General features: G+C 39.1%; 1 protein-coding gene across 1 annotated transcript; it reads left to right on the top strand.

The window, feature by feature from the left end:
• The first annotated feature begins 956 nt into the window (after positions 1-956).
• PPP2CA (protein phosphatase 2, catalytic subunit, alpha isozyme) lies at positions 957-24,320 on the top strand. Its single transcript, XM_004686726.2, has 7 exons — positions 957-1,249; positions 15,972-16,181; positions 18,658-18,831; positions 19,631-19,720; positions 20,212-20,373; positions 21,464-21,582; positions 23,198-24,320. The coding sequence occupies exons 1-7, from the start codon at positions 1,148-1,150 to the stop codon at positions 23,268-23,270; spliced, it is 930 nt and encodes a 309-aa protein (XP_004686783.1). The 5' UTR covers positions 957-1,147; the 3' UTR covers positions 23,271-24,320.

Raw genomic sequence — 24,320 nt, 5'->3', positions numbered from 1 at the left:
CGACCTAGGCCGGATACGTCTGTCTTATTATGGCCTTTCCCTCTAGAAAGTAGGCCAGTGTGCACAGGAATTGGGAGTCTTGCCTTCCCAGGGGAAATCGGACTCTGAGAAGGCTGACACCGGGGGATGAAGGCAGCAGGCGGCAACGGGAGAGTGCGGGTGGAAACCAAGAGCAGTCCGAGGCCCAGCCAAAATTCCAAGGGTCAACCCTAAGCCTTCGCGCCCTACAAGACACCGAAACCCGGGGACAGGTGTGTGCCGAGGAGTCAGGTGCTCTACGCCGCACTCCCCTGGCAGGTACACCCTACTCCGCCTACGAGTGACCTAATTACAAGGTGCGGGGCACGCCCAGAGGCAAAGAGGCCGCGCCAATCAGGCTACGATTCGCGCCTGTTTCTGCCCCCAAACATCGGGAAACACACGCAATTCCAGCGCTGTTGCACCATGATCGAGTCATGGAGTACCAATTCTCTTTTCATTGATGTGGCTGCAGTCCCTTCCCGGCAAAGAGCCACGGCGTCACCACCGGAGGAGTAAAGTCTCCGGCAGCTCGCTGCCCTTCCCACCCCAGCTGCGCCTGCGCCAGTCCCGCGCCGGAGCCGCTGAGGATTTATAGCTGTGGGACGAGTCCAGTTGATAGCTGCAAGCCCCGCGCTCACAGCGAGTGGGTCTTTTCCTGCCCACCCCCGGCCCCTCCTTTCTGGAAGACCACGCCCTAAAAGCGAAGATGCCTGTTGCCAGTCGGCTACATTGCGCATGCGCCTGCAAACTGCGCCTGCGCCTTGGCCTCTAGTCCCGCCCCTCTCGAGTCCGACGGCTCACCGTGGTAGACTCTGCAGTTGCGCAGCTGGAGTACCAGCCCTTCTACCCCTCCGCACCCCGCCGCCTCCTGACGCCGGGCGTGACGTCATCACGCCGGCGGCCGCCATTACAGAGAGCCGAGCTCCGGGGCTAGAGCGAGCGGAGGAGGGCAGCGGCCGGTGGCCGAGCATTGGGTGGTGAGCCATCGGGCCAGCACTACCACCGAGCAACCGCCAGTAACCGTACACGTACCCCGGGAGCCGGCGGCGGCGTGTGCGTGTGGCCCGTGTGCGGGCGGCGGCGCGGGAGTAGCGCGGAGCGGCAGCCGGTTCGGACGGGTGGTATCATGGACGAGAAGGTGTTCACCAAGGAGCTGGACCAGTGGATCGAGCAGCTGAACGAGTGTAAGCAGCTGTCCGAGTCCCAGGTTAAGAGCCTCTGCGAGAAGGTGAGCTGCACTTCGGCTGTGGGAGGCGCCGCGACTCGAGCCCGGCGAGAAGGAGGCAGCCGTGGGGAGGGTGCAACATGGCGGAGGCCGCCGGCCCGGGGCCCCGAACCTCCCAGACTGGCGCCCGGTACGGCCCGGCGGCAGCTCCTGGGCGACCCGGCGCCCCCTTCCTCGCGCGCGGGGATTGGTTGTCGCTACCACCGCCGCCTAAAATGGCGCCGTTCACCCGACTCCGGGGCTTCAGAGCCTCCGGGCCTTAGCGCCGGACCGGGTGGCAGGGGGAGTGGAGACGGTATGTGCCAGGTTCTGGAACGGTTTTCAGATTGTAGTGAGAAGAGTTGGGTTCTATGAGCTGAAAATAGGGTCTGGGACTCTTCTGTGAGGTGTGTGAGAGGCTCTTTACTCGTATCAAGGCTTAATTCCTAGGTCCAGAACTGTCCAGAGGATCCCCCAAAGGCAAGTGTAGGCCAGATCCTGGGACCTACCTAAAGGTCACACATCTTTAGCACTGTTCTGGAGTAGTCATCTCCAGATCTTTTTCAGGTGTTTTCTAAAAAATTTTAAAATAAGCCCCTTATTTTTACGAAGGTTATGAGTTAACAGAGGGGGAAGTAGAACTTATTTTTCATAGTTGGAAGAAATGAAAGAATTTGGTGAGTCATACTACATAAGGAGCTTTTCAATGGAAAATCAGGTGTTAGTTTAATCTATGATTTATATGCTGAGTCAAATTGGATAGTGTGAAACCCTTCTCTAAGCTTAGCATAGTTGGCATTTTGCCATTTACCTTTAAACTAAAACATAAGTTGTAAGAGCAGCAAATTTGGTGTCCTGGCTCTTTGTTGAAGGAGTTACTTGTATTTTTGTAGCTGTAAGTAATAGAAATAATAATAGCTGTTGACTGAGCACTTACTGTGTCCCACACATTTTGCTTAGTGTTTACTTAGTATCTCACAGAGGTAGAAGAATATGGAGTGTTTTAGTCTAGCGAATACTAACACTAAACTTTGTCTTACCCAGCAGTGCTGGTTTGTTTCTCCGCTAGGGGTTGGGGCAGGTAGGCTGTTTAGCTACTAGTTACAGCTTTCTAAAGTGTAGAAAATGCTGCTTTCCACTATGAATAGTGTAACTTCTCATATTAACTTTGCTGCATTTCATTTTAGAATTGTGGAGTATTTTGTATTAATGTAGAGTTCTTATGACTCGTTTGTGGTTTGATGTGAAATTCATGTTCATGAGCTACATCTATGTGCTTTTAAGAAAGACTTCGAATAATTTCAATTTAACTGAGTTAAGTTTATATTTATTTATCCCGAGTCTCAACAGAACTACTAATTGACAAATTTTAACGGTAGCCACGAACTGAATCTTGTTGCTTCGTGAACCGAGTCAGCATTTTTAAAGGTTTAGAAGTTCACTTTTGATGTGTATTGTCAGGTCTTAATATTGATGATGGCTTTGACTTTTACTGTTCTTTCTGTACATTTTCTGTATAAAGACGTTGTGTTAGTTGGCCACATGGCTAGTCATTTGTGCAGAAAACATTGGGAGAGAGATAATGATGTAATTGGGAGACCACTGGACTGAGAGCAGGGCTGTAGTCTTTGTGAGAGTGAGTAGTTGTGGTGACTTTATGGCCCACATTTTTCTGTCAAAATTTAAGAGTTAAAACAGATGTTCCAGGGTCTCTATAGTTAATTCCTTCATCAATTAATACTTTGCTTAAATATTAAACACCTATTGAATATACAAGATCATTTACACTTGTAAGAAATTAAAAATGAATAATCATTCTTAAGGAGTCTGAATCTACTTGGTAATCAGTAGATCAGCCATGGAAGTGAGGATCTGTGTTGGATTTATAGGAGATAATGTTGGGTGCTAAGACGAGATGTCTAAAGGTTGATGTGTCTGGTAAATGTGCTCAAATTTTAGATCTTAAAAGCCAACTAGATGGAAATAGTTGAAGTTAGGTTTCCAAGAAATGGATCCTTTTGCGGGTTACCACACAATCTTCCATTGTTTTATAGTTTGCAAGTATTTCAACTTTTGGAGCCAGTTAGCTATCCAAACTGAGTTAATTTTAAGACCACTTTTTAGGTATATGGGATGAGTTAGGATATTTGCATGACTTGAAATAATCTTTTGTTCAAGTCTCCAGTAAAATGAAGGTTGTATTTTTACTGTTAATATTTGTATAGTCAGTAGCACATCTAGTAAAAACTACATATTTTGAAATCTTGAGGGCAAGATTTTTCTGTTAATGTTGGGGGGTTTTGTTTGTTTGTTTTTACAAAATTGATTTATTTATGCATACAAGAGCTAGGGTACAGGCCAGAGGTGTGTAAGGATGAGAGAACTCACCAGAGACAGAATAGAAAGCAGAACAGGCAGATCACTGAAATACATGGCTGATGTGAGGCAGGAGAGGTCTGCTGAGCCATGTGGGTCACCTCCCTGGTGGCTGTGGTTAGCTTCGATAGTGCGTGTTTTAACCCCTTGGCCACTATGGAGACCCCCTGTTTTTTTGTTTGTTTTTAAAGAAGAGAGATTTGTTGGAGATAGCATTGTTACCAGTTGAAAATTTTTCTGAATTTTAAGGATGATACTGTGAAAGTTCCCCCTTTCATCCTCCTGAAGGTGTCTGATTTGTATGAAATACTTAAACAGTAAGAAAATTACACCTTGAGGTTGTCATAAAAATGCGGAGTTCAGGTGAGTATTTATAGACAAGAGTGGATGATACATATTTGTACATTGTATTTTATTTTTTATTGAAGTAATGTTGGTTTTACATGGTTTATATTTTGGAATTATAGGGTTCCCCCCTTCAGGTGTTGTCACCATAGCACTCCCATTGCCAAAGCACCCATTATCAACCACCTTGTGCTCCCTCCCCACTTTGTTGAATATGGCTTTTAATGTTACAGACTACTTATACTTTCCCCTCCCCCAGATATGATTAAATTTTACAGCAAACTAAAGTGGTTGTGTGTGCTACATACCTTATTTTGGGAGTTATAATTTGTTGATTATTTATAAGTTAGCAGTGCATGAATGCAGTTTTGCCTCTGTACAGTTCTATACTCAGTAACATTACTACATGTATATAATTGGCCTGGTATGTTTCCATCTATAAATTGGAGGAAGTAAATAGTATCAGTTTGTTTTTGCATTAACTGTGGTGAACTATCTTCCCTTCAGCAGTAGCTTAAGTATGATTTTTGGCTTTGTGCTTTGGGATCTTAGCAGACTTGTGGAAAATGTTGTTTGATAGCCAGGTTTTTTTTTTTCCTCAAGGAGTTCTTTACCTAGGTATGCTGTTTTCCATTGCTCTACAAGCACTATAAATAAAATGCAGTAAAAGCTTTACTTAGTTTTAACACTTGCTACATGAGCAGGATAAAAGCAAACTGCTTCCTTCTAGCTGGATGAGCTGCAAGTTATTTGATCAAAGTTAAAATACTACATGGAATGGGTAATATATTTATGTGAGTCTGTGTGTGTTTAAAAGGTTGCTTTGCTCGTTTCCATAACAGTAATTTAAGTGTTGAGAACAATTGTGAAAGAAGTATGATAAACAGAATATTACCACCTTTCACATTCACAGTTCTTTTTAGCAAATTTATGAAACATATTTTGTCCTCAATTACAGATAGAAATCAGAGGGTTAGAAAGGTTAAGTGACTTGATTGTACAGGCTAAATTGAAATTGCCTAGACTTGTGGATTTTAAGCCCATTGGGTTAGTCTTGTTTCACAGCTCTTAATCACTACCTCTCTGGGGTAGATGAAAGATTCAGGTGAATTGGGACCAAACTGAATTGTAGGACCAACAGTTCTATAAAATAAGATATTATTTTTACTGATTACTTGAAAGCCAATTTGTCTCATAACACACATTGTTGTCTCACTTTGTCCTGGAGGCTGAAGCAATTCTTGATATAGCCAACTTCACTTGCCCTTCAAATAACATTAATGGAATGAAAACCATAGCTCATTTTCTATGTATTCTCTGATGGTGTAAATCATGACCCACATACTGAGCTCTAAATTATTCCAGTAAAACAACTGACTTTTAAAATTTATATTGTTCATTACAACTTGTAAAGTACCTGTGTTGTTAAGACCTCTTAACTGCCATGTATGTGTTCTGTGATCTCCCAGGCATGAAGCAGTCATGAAGTTAATTTTGGGTTGACAGTAGACAGTGAAAAGTGGACAGTCCTACGATTGAGGCACACAGGTCCCATCCCAGCTCTTCATTTGTTTTCTCCATTAAAACTAAATAAGAGTTCTGCCTCTCCTGCACTGCTGGTGGGAATGCAAACTAGTACAACCACTATGGAAAACTATTTGGAGGTTCCTCAAACTGCTAAACATGGAGCTTCCCTACGACCCAGCAATCCCACTCCTAGGTATCTACCCAAAAGACACAAAAACACTGATTGAAAAAGATACTTGTACCCCCATGTTTATTGCTGCTTTATTTACAATTGGAAAAACATGGAAGCAACCCAAATGCCCAAAAGTAGATGACTGGATTAAAAAGATGTGGTACATATTACAATGGAATATTACTCAGCAACCAAAAAAGAGAAACACATGTATTATGCAGCAACTTGGATAGAGCTGGAAAAGATCATGCTTAGTGAGATAAGCCAGAAAGAAAAATACCGGATGATTTCACTCATAGCAGGAGTATAATGGACCAGGCGAGAAAATAACAAAAATAATGAACAACCATATACCAGAGACATGTTGTGGGAGTGGAGTGGGGAATGGGATCAAAAACGGGGGGGGGGGGGTAAGGGAGGGAAATGCATGGGACTATGGTGGTGGCACACGGGTGATTTGGTGATGGGAAACCCGCTAGGATTACAATCGAGATGGAAAAAAAATGTGCAAAATGATGTAAAAATTTTTGTAATAATTAAAAAGTAATTAAAAAAATAAAAATAATAATTTGAAATGGAAAAAAAAACTAAAGAGTTCTGCATCTGCAAATACTATCACTGAGTTGAAACTATACTATAGGAAGAACCAGAGACAGAATGGGGAGCAGACTGAAATAAACTGCTGAGGGGAGCAGCAGGAGGGTCAGGAGAGGTCTTCCACACCATGTGGGTCACCTCCTTGGTGGGGGAAAGAACTTATGCTACAGTGGCTTCGGAGAGCTTCATTGCTGCTCTTTAACTCATTGTTCTACCAGGAATGGCCCATAACACTGTCCTTAACAAACCCTGTGCGCCAGGGAGCCCTTCACAGGGTCTTTTTTGAGGGTGCTGAATAGACACTCAAAAGTTCACATGGAGTGGTGGTGGGAGCCCACACACACACAGTCTCTCCCTCTCTTCCTCTCATTTCTCTAGTTTTCTTTCTTTACTAATTTCTCATTATTCTTTTTCTGGTGAGAAAAGACCCTCATCTTACACTCATCTGCACAGGTGATATCTGAATTGGACTAGAACAGGAATGAGAAAAGTTTTTGGCTTTTTGCATTTTTAAATAGCTTTTTTCCAGCTTCTGGAGCGTAAGTGGTATTAAGAGGCTAAAGTATTAAGTGGCTTTATAAATGACTGGGGAGTGGGGGCTGAAAGAAATGCAAAGAACAAATTGGAATCAACTGCTTAACTTCTTCACATTGCCTGCGTGTATTTTGGTATTATAAATTGGGAAACATGCACAAGGCAGTGACAGAAATGTATGTATCTTAATCTGGGTATTTTCTGAAGTGTACATGACCAGCTGGTCTGTCTGTAGTACTGCCTGTGCCCACCTCTGTCTCAGTCATTTGGGATGGAAATTTTTACCGTTTTGTTGAGGGGGCTGAAGGGAGGTTGAGAACTTTCCTTTCAGAGTGCATTGGCAGTTTACCTGGCTAGGATCATGAACAAGTAGTTTGGAAGTGTTAAGGATGTAATGATGTGTGACAGTGTACCTTTGTTTTTGGAATGAATTTAATCAAAATTCATTGAACAAATTATTAATCACAGTAAACCCTCATGATCTCAATCAACTATTAGTTTCACCGGTTTTGTCTTTATGGCATTATTCTAAAGGAATTTGTTACTTTTTGTTTTGCTCTCATAGCAAAATTTGATGTTACTCAGGAGGTTGCACAAGTAAATTTTATTTTCCTGTTACCTGTAACTTATAAATAAGCATCAAGTTCATTCTCTACTTCTGTTGGTGACTCTGGCTTTTATTTAATAAAAAAGCTTAATAGGGCTCTCCCTGGTGGCTATTTAATAAGCTAAAGCACAGCACTATGAAGCTATTGCAGGCACTGTAGGGTGAGTTTGATCCCTGGCCAGGGAGCTGACCCACATGGCATGGCAGACCTCCTGACCCTCCTGCTGCTCCCCTCAGCAGTATACTTAATCAGTCTGCCTGTTTGCTCCCCACTCTGTCTCTGGTGAATCCTCTCACATATACCACCCCCACACCTCTGGCCTGTACCCCAGTTCTGTATACAGAAATAAATCTTTTTTAAGGGGGGCTTAACAAATTCTTTAGAATGGAGTAAAATTTACAGGGTGGAAGGAACCTTAAGACTAAGGCCAAGTGGCTTTTTACAGATAAGAGGGTTGAGAGTTGTTGACTCTTGCTCATGATCGATTGTTGTAGGAATTTACAAACTATATAAAGAGAAATATTTTCCCACTTAATAGACATTCTTTTCCTCTGCAAGAATGATTAGGAGTGTTTAATTCATGCATGTATGTAGATTATTCAATAAAGAATGAGAGGTACTTGGGACATATGCCTTTAAACAATGGTTATTCATTTTGGTCAAGAGGTGAAGATGATTATTTGGCACAAGCAGGTGAAAAAAACATAAATTCCTATTTTTTCTTAATATGATTTTAGAATTATCCTTCCTCCCTGACTTATTTGTTTCAGTTTGATCTTAAGCTTTCAAACTAGTAAAAACATGTTCGAGAACATTACAGGGAGGGTTGTAATAGTTTGAATATACTTATACTAATTTTAATTAAAGAAGGTTGAAATGTATCGTAAAATACTAGAGATAATGTTCTACATAACTAATGGAAGATAAGTTATATAAAGAGAGGTTCATTGATATTTGAAAATATGAGTTTAAGGTTGATTTATTTTGCTTTCAAGATTAATTAATAATACCTTACATATCACATTAGAATTAAAATTAGCCTTATACACAAATTTATCATAAATCTATTTTTTGGCAGTTGTGAAAATCAAATAATGCTTTTACTTTCATAAAAGTTATGTGATGCAAAATTAAATCCTCTTAGGATATTGAAAAATCTTATTTGCAAATTAATTGTTTCCATTTTAAAGAACGTTTCTGTATATTCAATTCTGCTTAACTGAAAAACAAAATTATAGAATTTAATTATTGCAATTTTTTTCATCTTTGCATCTCATTTTTTTTTTAAGGTTAATTTGTTTATGTATAGAGAACTGGGGTACAGATACAGGGGCAGTGAGAGGATTCACCAGAGACAGTGTGGAGCAGAACAGACAAATTGACAAAGTACACTGCTGAGGGGAGCAGTGGGCAAGATAGGAGGTTTGCTGTGCCATGTGGGTCACCTCTGGGGCTGGGACCGAACTCTTGCTGAAATGGCTGCAGCCTAGCTTCATAATACTGCACTTTAACCTATTGCATCACCAGGGATGGCCCTTTGCTTCTCATCTTTATGGCCTTTTTGGTAAATGTACTCAACTGTGACTAGAGTATGAAATAGTAAGTTTACATGAGCAGGAATTCCAGCAGACATTAGAATTAATCAGATTTAATTTTTTTAAAACAGATTTTTAATGGAAAAGTACATTAGAAAATCATTTAGCTCTGACTACTCAGTACATATGTGGACAATTTATATAAAAAGAGAGGTAACATAGTAAACAACTAATAAAAAGTTAGAAAATCAGTGAAAAATACCATTAAAATCAGATAACATTTTATATCTGAAATAGATTAAGAATGAATACATTCTTCACTTACTGTATAACAGTAATCCAATTTTTAATATCAACAAATACCCCACAATCTATACTATTTTACCTCATAGTTAATCTCATAATAGAATATTGTTAAACAAAATAATTCAACAGGTGCATGTGTTCAGTAGGGTGACAGTTTAAAATAACCACAATCTTGCTGTAGGAAGTTGTATTAGTGAAAATTTAGAATACAAGATGACCAGTGTATTTGATATAAAAAAACTAGATTAAAAAAAATGAATAGTTTTTGTTGGTTTGGTAGTGTTGTAGCAGAAAGCTACATTCTTACCAGTTCAACATTGCAGTAAACAAAATTAACATTATAGTATTTTTCAATCTTTATAAACAGATAATCTTTACTTCCTTGTAACTGTTTATAGTTTTAAATGTTTGCTTAATTTAATTAAAAAATGGATAAATGTATTTCACAACCTTTTCCATTTCATAACCTAAAAGGGAATAACTGTTTCGTGCATTTTTTTTTAAATTGTGTAAGTAGGAATTATTTTGCTCTGTGTGTCACTTAATAGAATGAACATAAACGTTCTTGGTGAGTCTTTTCTTGGTTTGTGCTTTTTGTCTTTCTTGAAAATTTTTGGCTTGAATGGTCTCATTTCTAATTTAAGCCTACTTCATTTGTATTTTCATGTTACTGTGGTTAGAGATGGCCTACATCTAAGCATGCTAGTCTGTAGGTCATGTGCCTTATACCTGATTTTTATTTTTCTTAAGATTTAGTTATTTAGGCATACAAGAGCCAGCGTGTATAGGCCAGAGATGAGGGGGTAGTGAGAGGTTTCACCAGAAAGAGAGTGGTGAAACAGAACTGGCAGATCTACTGAAATACACTGTTGAGGGGAGCAGCAGGTGAGAGGCTTGCTTAGTGAGTATTACCTCCCTGGCTGGGGATGGAATTTGTGCTATTGTGGCTGGGGATAGCTTCACAGTGCTGCACTTTTAAGCCATTAGGCCACGAGGGAGGGCCTTATATCTGATCATTTTATAGTAGATCAAAGAATAAAAATAAAATTGTGAGATTTCAGAACCTGAACTCAGAGAGGGCATTAGGAGTTAGTTGATGTCTTTGAAAATTCCTTTCCTTTAAGTGATTCTTCAAATCTCTGGGGTAGGATGTTACAGTTTTGCACAGTTAGCTTGTGATAAGCTTATTAATTAATTAGCATATTCAATTTTGGCCTTGTTTTAGGAAGTTATACATTGTCTTTTTTTACTTGAACTTACTCATTTCTGTTCATACTGTCAGTATTCCAGTCCTATTACACGGTTTCAAGTTTTTATTTTTAACCACCTCCCCCCTTCTCCTCTCCCCACCCCCGTGTTAATTGTAGTAGTAGACATAGTTGAAGGTCAGGAGTAGTTTTTTAGGGGAAGCAAAAAAGTTTGGGGTGTATGTATGTTTTGCTTCTGCTTATAATTCAGATGAGATGAGGTTTGAAATTACAGGCAAATGGAATGCCAGAGAGCAAAGTAGTTGTTGTTGGGGGGGGCACTAATGTTAATTAGTTCCAGTCAAAGTTTGGTTCTTCCATTTACTTTGAGTGTTAAACTAGAGAAATGAAGTTGTCTTTCCGCCTTTGAAATTTATGATTGAAGATCTGGAAGATGTAAAGGTGACTCAGTAGAGAGATCCTATTAGGTGAACCAGAAGGGATTCTAGTAGGTGCTTCTGGGATCTATAGGTCTGACTCCTATCTTGAGATAGCACAGCTTGTATTAGAAATCTTTGCAGCTTCTGTTATACTGGGATACTATGTTTTGGTGTAGTGATCTTGTGAGAACTAATAAATTTAGAACAAAAAGTATTTTAAAAACTAGTCCTTTGTAAACTTGAATTTTTGTTGTAGATTCCTGCTGATCAGGGTAATGGAAATAGGGTATTGAAAATGCAATACTAATATTGATAATGCAATTTGTAACAAATTGGGGAAACTTATTTGAGAATTACTTAGATTTACTTAGATTTGCTAATGGACTGGGGGGGGGAATTCTTCTACCTACCTTTTTTTTTTTTTTTTTTTAATGATTTCTTGCTTCAATTGGGGGCCTCCTTGGTGGCATAAGGGATTAAGTCTCAGCACCATGAGGCTACCCACAGCCCCAGCAGAACTCTCCTATCTTGTCCTCTGCTCCCTACTCTGTGTCTGGTGAGTTCTCTCAGTCCCCTGCACCTCTAGCCCGCACTCCAATTCTTACATCATAAATGAAATCTTTCTTTAAAAAAGTTTTTGAGGGCCCTCCCTGGTGGCGCAGCGGGTTAAAGCACTGCACTGAGAAGCTAAAGCCACTTCCGCATGAGTTCGATTCCCGCCTGCCCCGAGGAGACCACATGGCGTGGCAGACCTCTCCTGACCCGCCCGCTGCTCCCCTCAGCAGTGTACTTCGTTGATCTGCCTGTTCTGCTCCCCACTCTGTCTCTGGTGAAGTCTCTCACTGCCCCTGAGTCTCTGGCCTGTACCCCAGTTCTGTATGTACAAATAAATAAATCTTTAAAAAAAAAAAGTTTTTGATACGCTCTTTAGGACCCATGGTTACAGTTTTGCACAATGTTTTTTACACAGTTCGCCAACCACTTGTATGAAAGGATATATAAAGACTAAAAAAAATTTCTATACCCCAAAGATGTTAACCTGTGTGACAAAAGATCAGATTGATAAAGACACCTCAGTTGACTCATGCTAAAATTACTCAGTTACCCTGCTCAACTCCTATGATCTCATTGGAGGCGAAAGTAATGGGAATATTGAATTGCAATTTGTATTTAAAGATTTATTTATTTATGCATACAAGAACTGCTGGGGTACAACAGGACAGAGATGCAGGGTTGGTTAGAGTATTCACCAGAGACAGAATGGGGAGCAAAACAGGGAGTAGAACTGAAACATACTGCTTAGGGGAGCAGCGGGCAAGACAGGAGACCTGCTATGCCATGTCACCTCGCTGGCCCAGGGCGTGCTACAGTAGCTGCTGATAGTGCTGAAACTTAGTGCTGAAACTTGGCTCCTTGTATTCAGAATTTAGAGATACATTGTTAGAGAAAAATTACTGCTGAAAAATTACCAAAGAAAACTTGTTTCTATAGCATGTAATATGCACTTAAAATTTGTAAACAGGGTTTTAAAAGGATGCACATCAGCATGCTATTTAAAAGTTACTTGCCTAAGAGGTAATAGGAATATAGAATGGGGTCTTGGGAGACATTAGGCTTATCTGCTGCTAAAACCTTTTTACAAGAATGTATCATTATAATTGTATATATATATATATTTTAATTATTACAAAAGTTTATTTTTACATCATTCTGCACATTTTTTTTTCCATCTCAATTGTAATCCCCGTGGGTTTCCCATCACCAAATCACCCGTGTGCCACCACCATAGTCCCGTGCATTTCCCTCCCTTCCCCCCCCCCATTTTTGATCCCATTCCCCACTCCACCCCCACAAAATGTCTCTGGTATATATTTGTTCATTATAATTGTATATTTTTAAAACAACTTTAAGGGGTACAGTGTTTATCACTGATTTGTGTAAGGATAAATACAAGAAGCAAATAGCCTTTAGGCCTGACTTTTCTTTCATGATTTGAATAGAAATTTTAAGTAGATTGTAATGAGGGATTTCAACCAGTATCTATATGTATTTTGTAAGTATCTATATGTATTTTGAAATTTAGTTTGGATAAAATTAAATACAGTAACAGGAGAGTTTATTCACATGATATGTGAATATCTTTTTTTGTTTCTTTTAAACTTCTGAATAACCTTTGCAAATTTCTTTGAAGGTAGGAGTTACCATTTCATTCATTATTATTTTTACTAATGCTAGGTACTAAAAACACTAGATCTGGTATTAATGCAGGCTTAGTTAAGGATTTTGCCTATAATAAATCAGGGAAGCTTAAAGTTATGGGTTCTCTGTATTGAGAGATTAGCTCTTTTTTCTTTCTTTTTTGAGACATACTGCAAATATTTTTAAGCGGTTTATTAGATCAAATTATTTATTAATTTTGGAATATTAGAAGTTGATGAGTCATTCTGAAATAAGCTTTCCCAGAGTGTGGGAGTTTTGAAAAGTGGTTCTTAAACCTAGCTGCCCCTAAGCTGTACTGATATGGGATGGGGAGAAGAAACTTAAAAATTATTGGTGCCTTTGATCTTATACCTGTAGAATCTTACTTAAATGGAAGAGGAGTAGCTTGTAAATCTGGGGGGATTTGTTTGTTTTTGTAAAAAAAAGAGAGAGAGAGAGAGAGAAAGGAGGTTTCCCAAGTGATTTGTATTGTATAGCTATGGATGGTTACATGCCATTTTTTAAAAACCAGTATTTGCCATCCTTGTCAATCAAGAGGTAATGAACAGTTCTACTCACTAACAACAATTCTCTGTGGTATAAATTTCACTCCCGTGTTGCAGTGTATTCCCTTCTCATTAAACATTCTGGAACACCATTCCATAATGTTGTTCACACATAGAAAATACTCAGTAAATGTTGATTAGGTATATGAAGCAAACCCTAAACCTATTCTCAGAACTTTTTTTTTTTTTTTTTTGGTCTTACTGAAAGCTGATTCTCCCTGAGGAAATCATGTATCTTCTCTAAGAACCCTCCCATATGTGAATGAATGCTGCCTCCCACTACTCAGTAATAAACTTCCCTGCAGTTTTCAGTCTTTTACCTAGATATTTGGGCATAATTCCTTACAGCTAGCTGTTAACTTGTTACTACTTTATTCTCCAGAGAACTTGGTACCAATTCCCAAGCATGTATTTCTGCTGTTGGTCTTGGGAGACATCCATGGTTTTCCCTGAAGGCATCTATCCAGAACTTCAGTTTTTTTGTTTTGTTTTTAAGATTGATTTATTTATGCATGGAATTTGGGTGTAGCCCAGAGGTCCAAGAGGTAAAAGTGTTACAGGGCAGCAAATCTGTTCCAGGACGGGGGGAGAGGGACACCCCTGAAGCCCCCAAATCCTGCCTGCTCTAAGTGGGTTCTGCCATCCGCCGCAAGAAGACAGACAAAACATATAAAAAATGAAAAGGGACTTTAATACAGTGAATATACAATACGGAACACAAAGAATATAACTTCTAAATCAAACACCTGAAGTTACCCATCCCCTCTTGGGCAAAAGTCCACCCAAAAGGGATTGGGCCAAAGCAAGGCCTGAAAGCCTTCCACAAGACTAAAGCACTTTCTGGCCGGGGCCCATGGAAAAGGGTTAGAAATGGCCATACAAATCTGAGAGGAAAAGAGCAAAATCAAAATCAGTATAAACACTGCCATAGTCACCTCCCTACAGGTCTCTCACCCACATCTGCCTTCACCAGTCCAGGGTCAGGAAACAAGCCCCGTTTCTTCATCACATGCTTGCTGCTCCATGTGGCTTCCTCAGGTCTCCTTCTGGCTCTCCATCCTGCTTCCTTCTCTTCTCTCTTCTCCTTTTTCTCTGCTCAGCTCCACCCTCCTGTCCCTGGGTGGGGCAGGGAACCTGGAACTTCCCTTTTTCCTAGGGACCACCCTGTTACAAAAGGATTCATCAGAGACAAGAGTGGGGAGCAAAACAGGCAGAACTACTGAAATACACTGAGAGGTCTGCTGCGCCATATGTGGGTTAGCTCTCTGGCCAGGGATTGAATGCAGGCAGCAGTGCTGATAACGCTGAAACTTAACCCCTAGATCACCAGTACCTCAGTTTTAAAGTCTTGATTTGGTCACCAAATCTGGTTAGATGGTGTGTACACAGTGATGAATAAAATAAAATAAACCTGGTGGGTTGTTTTTTTTTTTGTAGTCTTCCCCCCCCCCCAAAGAAGAACTAAATCTTGAGCCCTAAGCCACCAGGGAAACCCCAAATCTTAAAACTTGGAGCTTTGATTGTTGTGTGGAAAATAGATCAAAGACAGGAATAATGGAAACAGGTAGCTCATTGTGGAGATAAATAATCCAAATGAGATTATTGTGATTTAAATTTAGGGTGGTGGCAAAAGAGATAAAACACTGAGAAATAGATGGGTTTGAGATACTTTATTATTATTATTTTAAGATTATTTATATATACAGAAGTGGGGTACAGCGCAGAGGTGCGTAGGCGGCGAGAGGATTCACCAGGAACAGGGTGAGGAGCAGAACAGGCAGATTGAGTGAAACACACTGCTGAGGGGAACCGTGGGCAAGTCAGGAGAGGTCTGCCACTCCATGTGCAGCCTCAAAGTGCTGCACTTGCACTACTAGGGAGGACCGTGGATTTGAGATACTTTATATTGGGCAAAACTTGTTGATGATTTGTTCACTGAATGCTGCTGGTCTGTAAGCACTATGTTATTTCATTCATATACATGACCGTATTTCTGAAATCCTAAATTCATCAAGTTTTCTGCTATTTGGTTCACTGTTACAACACTATTTTTAATATACTTGTTTTTTAGTCTCTGCCCATGCCCTATTCTCTCTTCACATTTCCTATATCCAGTGAACAATTCAGGGTTTGCCTGAGTGTAACTCAGGTGATTCCTGGGGTGCAAGACTTAAAAAGTGTGAAAACCAGGCTGATTGGTCACACTACACTGCCCTTTACTGCCCTCTTTATTAGGATCTTAATTGCCTGCAAATTCATCCTATACTGAATCTGACCTTTGAGCTACATTAAGTGTAAATAAACATCTTTATTAACTTTATTAATACCACGTGTACATTTTTCTCCTTCTGTAGGCTAAAGAAATCCTGACAAAAGAATCCAATGTGCAAGAAGTTCGATGTCCAGTCACCGTCTGTGGAGATGTGCATGGGCAATTTCATGATCTCATGGAACTGTTTAGAATTGGTGGCAAATCACCAGACACAAATTACTTGTTTATGGGAGATTATGTTGACAGAGGATATTATTCAGTTGAAACAGTTACTCTGCTTGTAGCTCTTAAGGTAATTTCAGTGATATGTTTGGGCATATTGAACTGGTTAAGACAGTTCTCTTGAATGTTCTTTTTCCTTCTGGTGAATTTGTGATTTTCTCTATCTGAATATTAGGTTCACATTATTGAATACAGTTACTCAGGTTTGGGTCTCATAAATTTTAGATCTGTTTTCATTCTGAGTTTAAGGGAGTGGTGTAGAATAAAAACAAAAGATTATATTCTCTAAGGAAGAGAATGTTCCAATTATTTGAAAAATCTTACGAGGACTCATCAAATAGAAATTTTATTTAGTTCAGTAAATTGGGGTGTGGAAAGTTGATAAAAAAATTTTCTAGATACTGTAGAAAGGAATTCATAAAGGAAATAAGTGTATCAGATGTTGAAGTATTTGTATTCTTTGACACAGTAATCATATATTAAAATTTTACTGTGGAAAGTACAAGAGGAAAAGAACTATTTCTGTGGAGACATAAATTACATCATTGTTTTTAATATCAGAAAGAATTGCTCAAAATATCTAATTATGATTTATCTCAGTAGAATATTAAACATAACATGATGATGTAGGTCTGTAGATTACATTTCTGTGTACCAATTGTAGCTTTGGAAAATGTGAAAAGATCTGACATTGAAACACAATGGTAAATAACTTTTAGAATGGCAGGCTTTTGCATTTCCCTTAAAATAAATTGCTTTATTTCAGCTTTTGGGGAGATGTTTCATTAAAGAATATGCAGAATGACAAAATGATGCCAGCGATGTCTGACATTAGAACCAATAACTAGATTTTGGCAAGAGTTGAATTTTAGGCAAGTAATAATATGTGTGTTCATGAAGCTGCTAGCCTGAATCCTGTAAAATACTACCAAACATTTGGGTGGTTATTGTGTTCTGTGTTTGTGAAATGAATTTGAATTAACTGGTGGAATATTTCAGTAGTGAGGCTAGATACTATAAAGGCAATCTTGTGTGCGTACCTGAATCCCAGGAGCAATGACAATGTTACCTTCAAGAATTCATGTTTTAAAGTGTTAGGGACTAAACTGAGAGCATCCCCCCTTCCTACCTCAACTCAATTCATATTTTGAAGTCCTAAATCCTATGGGGTTCCTTAGAATGAAACTATTTAGAGATAGGGTCTTTAAGGGAGTAATTAAGGTAAAACGAAGTCTTATGGGTGGGCTTAAATCTAGATTGGTGTCCTTGTAAGAAGATAATAGGACATAGATAGCAGAGAAGAGAGGTCTTTGTTAACACATCGAGCCTTAGAACTGTAAGGAAATATCAGTTGTTTAAACCAGCCAGTCTTAGTATGCTATTATGGATGCCTAGCACACTAATACAGAGGAGAAGAAAATACAGCAGATACAATTAGATCTCCATATGCAGAATGAACTCAAATGCCTCAGACCATATAGAGGACATTTTATCATAAACCTAAATGTAAGAACTAAAGCTTTAATTCTTGTAAAACCGGAGAAAACCTATAATCTTTAATTAGGCAAAGATTTTTTAGATCTACTGAAAGAATTACCCATTTTTTAAAAAATAAATTGTACTATATCAGAGTTGAGATTTTCTTCAAATTATGTTACAAAAAGAAAAGTATATGTTCTCGTTTTAAAAATATATTAGAACTCAACAACAAAAATGGACAGAATATTTGAATGGATGTATGTCTGGTCAGAAGCACAGAAAAGGGGACTCAAATCATTGTCAGAGAAATGCAAATTAAAAGTCACAGTCACACCCATTAACAATGTGTGTAACCCATAGGCTGGTAATATCAGATCATAGTGACTTTGTAGGAAGATGGGGGCCTTCATACATTGTGAGATAAGTGAAAGCATGACCTGTGTCCATACTAAAATGATCATAGCAACAGTATTCAGAATAGCCCCAGTCAGTCTACAACCCAGATGTCCTAGCAATGAACAGAGAAATAAAATGTGACCTAGCCATACAATATAATACTGTATGGGAGTAAAGAAGCCATACCACTGACCCATTCACAGAGAAGCCTCAAAAATACTCTGGTAAGTGAAAGAGACAGACACAAAACATTCTGTGTATTACATGATTCCATTAAATGAGATTTTTTTAGGAAAAGCAAATTTCAGGAGACAAAAGTAAACTAGTGTTAAGAGTGACTGCAAGTAGGCATGAAGGTTCTTTTAGGGATAATGAAAAAACTCTAAAACTGGATTGTGAAGATTGTTACATACTATAAATTTACTAGAAATCATTGAAATGTTTTCAAGAATTAAATTTTTTGTTTTACAGCCAATTACTATCCTTGGTGTAAAGTTAGTGGTAGAGTGGGAGTTTCAATTTAATTGAGAATTAAGAGACAATGTAGATATGGTTTCAGTTTGGTGCAGTGTGTACGTGTGAGCACATTTGGAACTGTGTTTCCCTATAGAACTGTTTGACTTTTGAAGAAGCTGGCCGTTCATACTGTTTTTTCCATTTTATTGTTTCAGGTTCGTTACCGTGAACGCATCACCATTCTTCGAGGAAATCATGAGAGCAGACAGATCACACAAGTATATGGTTTCTATGATGAGTGTTTAAGGAAATACGGAAATGCAAATGTTTGGAAATATTTTACAGACCTTTTTGACTACCTTCCTCTCACTGCCTTGGTGGATGGGCAGGTATGTGACTTTTTGTTTTTTGTTTTTTAAGGTTTTTTTATGCATACAAGAGCTGGGGTGCAGGCTAAAGGTGTGGGGGTAAGAGGGTTCACCAGAGACAGAGTGGGAAGCAGAACAGGCAGATTGACTGAAATACACTGCTGAGGGTAGCAGCGTGTGGGTCAGGAGAGGTCTGACCCACACCTTCTTAGCCAGGAATCGAACTCCTGTTGCAGTGGGTATGGATCACTTCATAGTGCTGTGCTTTAACCCTTTGTACCACCAGGGTAGGCCCTATAGCTCTTAAAACTTACTTTCCCAGTTGTTTTAAAGGATTTTCTTTCTCAATGTTTAGGTTACAGTGATTTTTTTTTTCCCACTCTCATATCATTTGGGCTCTTTGAAATGCCACCTTTGTAACAGGCACTAAACTATATGTTGGGATCACAAGGATAAAAGATGTTATCCATCCAGTTTCTCAGGCTGTTTCTGGACACATCCAGGAGATGTAATCATCTGTGTAGTACTTCAGATAGAGATGTGTACAAAAGAAATTTCACGTAAAATCTGTGAGAGAACTAGAATAGTCTGTGGTGATGGTAAAGTCAGAGAAGTACTTCTTAGAGTAGTTGATTAAAGTTTGTACTCAGGAGTTTAGAACAGACTAAAGACCCTGCAGTGACAAGCCTGGTTCTGACAGAACACAGAAACACCAGAGGAACCAGCCAGAACCTATAGCTTAGCCTAGAACTTTTAAAGTGTTTTTTGTTGTTGTTGTTGTTTTTAAGGAGAGGCTAACATTGTAAACTCCTCTTTTCAGATTTTCTGTCTACATGGTGGCCTCTCACCATCCATAGATACACTGGATCACATCAGAGCACTTGATCGTCTACAAGAGGTTCCTCATGAGGTATTAACTTTTATTTGGCAATAAAATATTTTCTGAAAACATACAGGAGGAATTTAATTTTAACTTAATCACAAGTATTCTCATTTAATTTCAAAAACAGCCCCATATGGTGTCATCAGTCTTGTCTATCTCCATTCTTCAGAAGGTAACATTGAGAAACCTGACCAAGAGGTCAGTGCTTTTAGGGCTAGGTTTAAGATTTAGGTGGTGGTGTCTGTAGAGCCTCTGCCTTAATTACTGGACTAACCTGTTTAACAGTGAAGTTTGCATACTATAGGCAGATTAATCATTTAGGGCATGATGCTTTGGGGGCTCATTGATGTAAGCTGTGCCTCTTAAAGACATCTGGAAATGGACTCATAATTATTGACTTAACTACAGAAACCTTTTACAGTTTCCGACAAACACTTCAAAAGTATGACATAAGGTGCTTCTTTTGATGAATTGTTCAAATCTGCTAGAGACACTTGCTAATTTAATTTTCTTTTTAGGGTCCAATGTGTGATTTGCTGTGGTCAGATCCAGATGACCGTGGTGGTTGGGGTATATCTCCTCGAGGAGCTGGCTACACTTTTGGGCAAGATATTTCTGAAACATTTAATCATGCCAATGGCCTCACTTTGGTGTCTAGAGCTCACCAGCTGGTGATGGAGGTATATTCTGCTCTCTGAAACCTGATTTGCTTTTTAAGAAAATTTAAATGAAGGAAGATAATGGGGAGCTTTCAGTTAAAGATACAAAGAATATTGCACATATTTGTGCTGATGTATTTGTTGTTACAGCCTGGTGTTTTTAGTAGATGCACACTGGAATTTAAAATCTTTTGATAGCATTGAGATTCATGGCTAGTGTTTTCAGAGAATTCTTTAAGACTAGATGGGTAGCACTTGGTATTAAAGGATGGGAAGGAAGGTATAACATTATTTATTACTATTTATAAAAAAACAAAAAGTAAACATTATATATTTAGTGTGTATGTAGAGGAGATTGGAAAGATGTGTAGTCATTTGGCTGGTAGGATCACAGGTGATTTGAAAGAAGCTAAAGGAAAAATGGAGTTATTCTTAGTTAGCATAGAACATCTACTTTGAAAATTAGGCTTCTCTTTAGATTAATACTGAGTACTAATTTAGTATCATCAATAGAGTCTGACTTCACTAAAAATAGGGAGATTTTTGAACAATGTTTAAAAAGGCCTCATACTTAAGATAGACTTTGAAAAACTAAGCCTAAGACCTAGTGGCATCTGCTTTATACCTGGGCATGTCACCCATAAGGGATTTTCATCTGTGACTTAGGAGAGAATAAAATTTGGGTCTCCTGGAGTGTGTTGTCTGCCTCCACAAGGACTAGCCATTTAAGCATCCTTGGATCATTTGTTAGGGGCACTACAGTTAGAGACTGCTAAAATACTTGTATTTATGCAATACCAGGTGATAAGCAGCATTTTGGGGAGGAGGGTTTAGTGACTTTTTTTTAGGGGTTCTCTTTTTATAATTCAGTTTTGTAACTTGGGGGAAAATAAGTATATGTGTGTTTTTAATGTTGTACAGGGTACAGAAAATTGTTAAACCATTCAGAAACAAAGCACTAACATTTTTCAAAGCCTTTTGGGGGATAGTTGAGGTCTGTTTTTTTATTTTATTTTTAAGTTTTTTCCCCTTTGTCAAATAGAGTAAAAATTAATTGTATATTTTAAATAAGGAGTAAAATAGAGTTTTAAATCTTTTCTTTATCTGTTAGGGATATAACTGGTGCCATGACCGGAATGTAGTAACAATCTTCAGTGCTCCAAACTATTGTTATCGCTGTGGTAACCAAGCTGCAATCATGGAACTTGATGATACTCTGAAATACTCTTTGTAAGTTTTTGTTGTTGTTTTAAGATTTATTTACACATGTGAGAGCTGGGGTATTGGGCAGCTCGGGGTGTTAAGAGGGTTCATCAGAGACAGAGTAGGAAGCAGAACAGGCAAATTTACTGTACTACACTGCTGAGGAGAGCAGCGGGTGAGATACGAGCTGTGCCATGTGCGTCACCTCCCTGGTTGGGGTGGAACTCATTCTGCGGTGGCTGCCAATAGCTTGATAGTGCTGAGAATTAACCTTCTGTGCCACCAAGGAGGCCCACTCTGTAAGCTTTATGTCTTAATAGTTTGTTACCGTTAGTTGAATATGTAGTTGTTTGTTTTTTTTTAAAGATTTATTTATACATACAGAACTGGGGTACAGGCCAGAGGTGTAGGGGCAGTGAGAGGATTCACCAGAGACAGAGTGGGGAGCAGAACAGGCCTACTGATGAAGTACACTGCTGAGGAGAGCAGCGCATGGGTCAGGAGAGGTCTGCTGCGCCATGTAGGTCACCTCCCAGGCAGGGATCAAACTCATGCTGAAGTGGCTTTAGTTTCTTAGTGCTGTGCTTTAACCCTCTGTGCCACTAGGCAGGGCCCGAATAGGTAATTTTAATGGTGACTTAAGATTTAAAGAGCTCATGTTAAATCTTGATTTCAATTTGATTTTTAAGTTTACTTTGTTTTTGTGTGGGGTTTTTTGTTTGCATAGAAGAACTGGGCTCTATGCCAGAGGTATGGAAGTGAGAGGAGTCGCAGTGGGGAACAGAACAGGCAGATCTATTGAAATACACTGCTGAGGGGAGCAGCAGGCTGACAGGGATCAGCTCCCTGTCTGTGGATGAAACGCAGGCTGTAGAGGTGATAGCACTGAGATGTAGTCCCTAGACCACAAGGAAGGACATGTTTTTAAGTTTCCTTTGTAATGAACCTATATGCTGAAGTAGATCACATATAGACCTTAGTGTGAATTGGTGATTTTAACTTCTAAGCTCATATTTCTGTTGTAAAATTAATAAAATAGGTTCTGTTGGTATTTTAGAAATATCAGATTTTTTTTTTTAAAGATTTTATTTATTTATTCATATAGAACTGGGGTACAGGCCAGAGATGCGGAGGGTGAGAGGATTCACCAGAGACAGAGTGGGGAGCAGAACAGGCAGATCGACGAAGTACACTGCTGAGGGAAGCAGTGGGCGGGTCAGGAGAGGTCTGCCACGCCATGTGGACTCCTCCCGGGCAGGCGGGAATTGAACTCATGCTGAAGTGGCTTAAGCTTTGTAGTGCAGTGCTTTAACCCGCTGCGCCACCAGGGAGGGCCAATATCAGATATTTTTAATTTAGGTGATCTAGAAGGATCCCCAATATATAAAAGTATATCCGTGTGCCACAACTCTTTGGGGGAAGGAATGCAACTAAAGGCCCTTACAGTTTAAATGCATGATTGGTTTTTGTTTTTGTTTTTGTTTTTTAATGATTGAGTTTTAATTAGGGTTCTTTTACACTAAGGCCAGCTGGAATTGGATTTTTTTTTACAAAGTAAAGCTTGGAAGACTATTCTTGATTCTGATTATTAGCACTTTGCTATCTTGCTTGGAGTATAAACAACTATGTCTTATTTTTTCAGCTTGCAGTTTGACCCAGCTCCTCGCAGAGGCGAACCACATGTTACTCGTCGTACCCCAGACTACTTCCTGTAATGAAATTTTAAACTTGTACAGTATTGCCATGAACCATATATTGACCTAATGGAAATGGGAAGAGCAACAGTAACTCCAAAGTGTCAGAGAATAGTTAACATTCAAAAAACTTGTTTTCACATGGACCAAAAGATGTGCCATATAAAAATACAAAGCCTCTTGTCATCAACAGCCGTGACCACTTTAGAATGAACCAGTTCATTGCATGCAGAAGCGACATTGTTGGTCAAGAAACCAGTTTCTGGCATAGCGCTATTTGTAGTTACTTTTGCTTTCTCTGAGAGACTGCAGATAATAAGATGTAAACATTAACACCTCGTGAATACAATTTAACTTCCATTTAGCTATAGCTTTACTCAGCATGACTGTAGGTAAGGATAGCAGCAACAATCATTGGAGCTTAATGAACATTTTTAAAATAAGTACCAAGGCCTCCCCTCTACTTGTGGGTTTTGAAATTATTTTGTTTATTTTCAGGGATACCATTTAATTTAATTGTATGATTAGTCTGCACTCAGTTTATTTCCCTTCTCAAATCTCAGCCTCATGTTGTTCTTTGTTACTGTCAGAACCTGGTGAGTTGTTTTGAACAGAACTGTTTTTTTTCCCCTCCTGTAAGACGATGTTACTGCACAAGAGCACTGCAGTGTTTTTCATAATAAACTTGTGAACTAAGAACTGAGAAAGTCAGATTTTAATTGTATCAATGGGCAAGACTGGTGCTGTTTATTTAAAAGATACATCAATTGATAAATCCAAGAATTTGTAGAATTCCAGGTAAAGAAAAATAAAAATCAAGGCCACTACATAATTTCTTTGGTAACTCCTTGGCTATCTTCAGATGAATTTCAGAACTTATTTGTAGCCCCCACAGTACAATTTATGAATTGCCCACTTGATTTTCATGGGTTCTTTCTGCATATTAACTTGTCTACGAGAAGGAAATCTGTGTGCTACTTAAGTAAAACCTGACTGTAAAACAATATCACTTGAGATTTAAGGTTTTTGTTTTAATAAAAAAAGCATGTTTTCACATAGAGCTTAAACAAA

Source organism: Condylura cristata, unplaced genomic scaffold (assembly GCF_000260355.1).
Source record: "Condylura cristata isolate star-nosed mole 26May11 unplaced genomic scaffold, ConCri1.0 scaffold00021, whole genome shotgun sequence".
Taxonomy (NCBI): domain Eukaryota; kingdom Metazoa; phylum Chordata; class Mammalia; order Eulipotyphla; family Talpidae; genus Condylura; species Condylura cristata.
The sequence above is the reverse complement of the archived record's forward strand: the minus strand, read 5'-3'. Positions and strand labels throughout refer to the sequence as shown.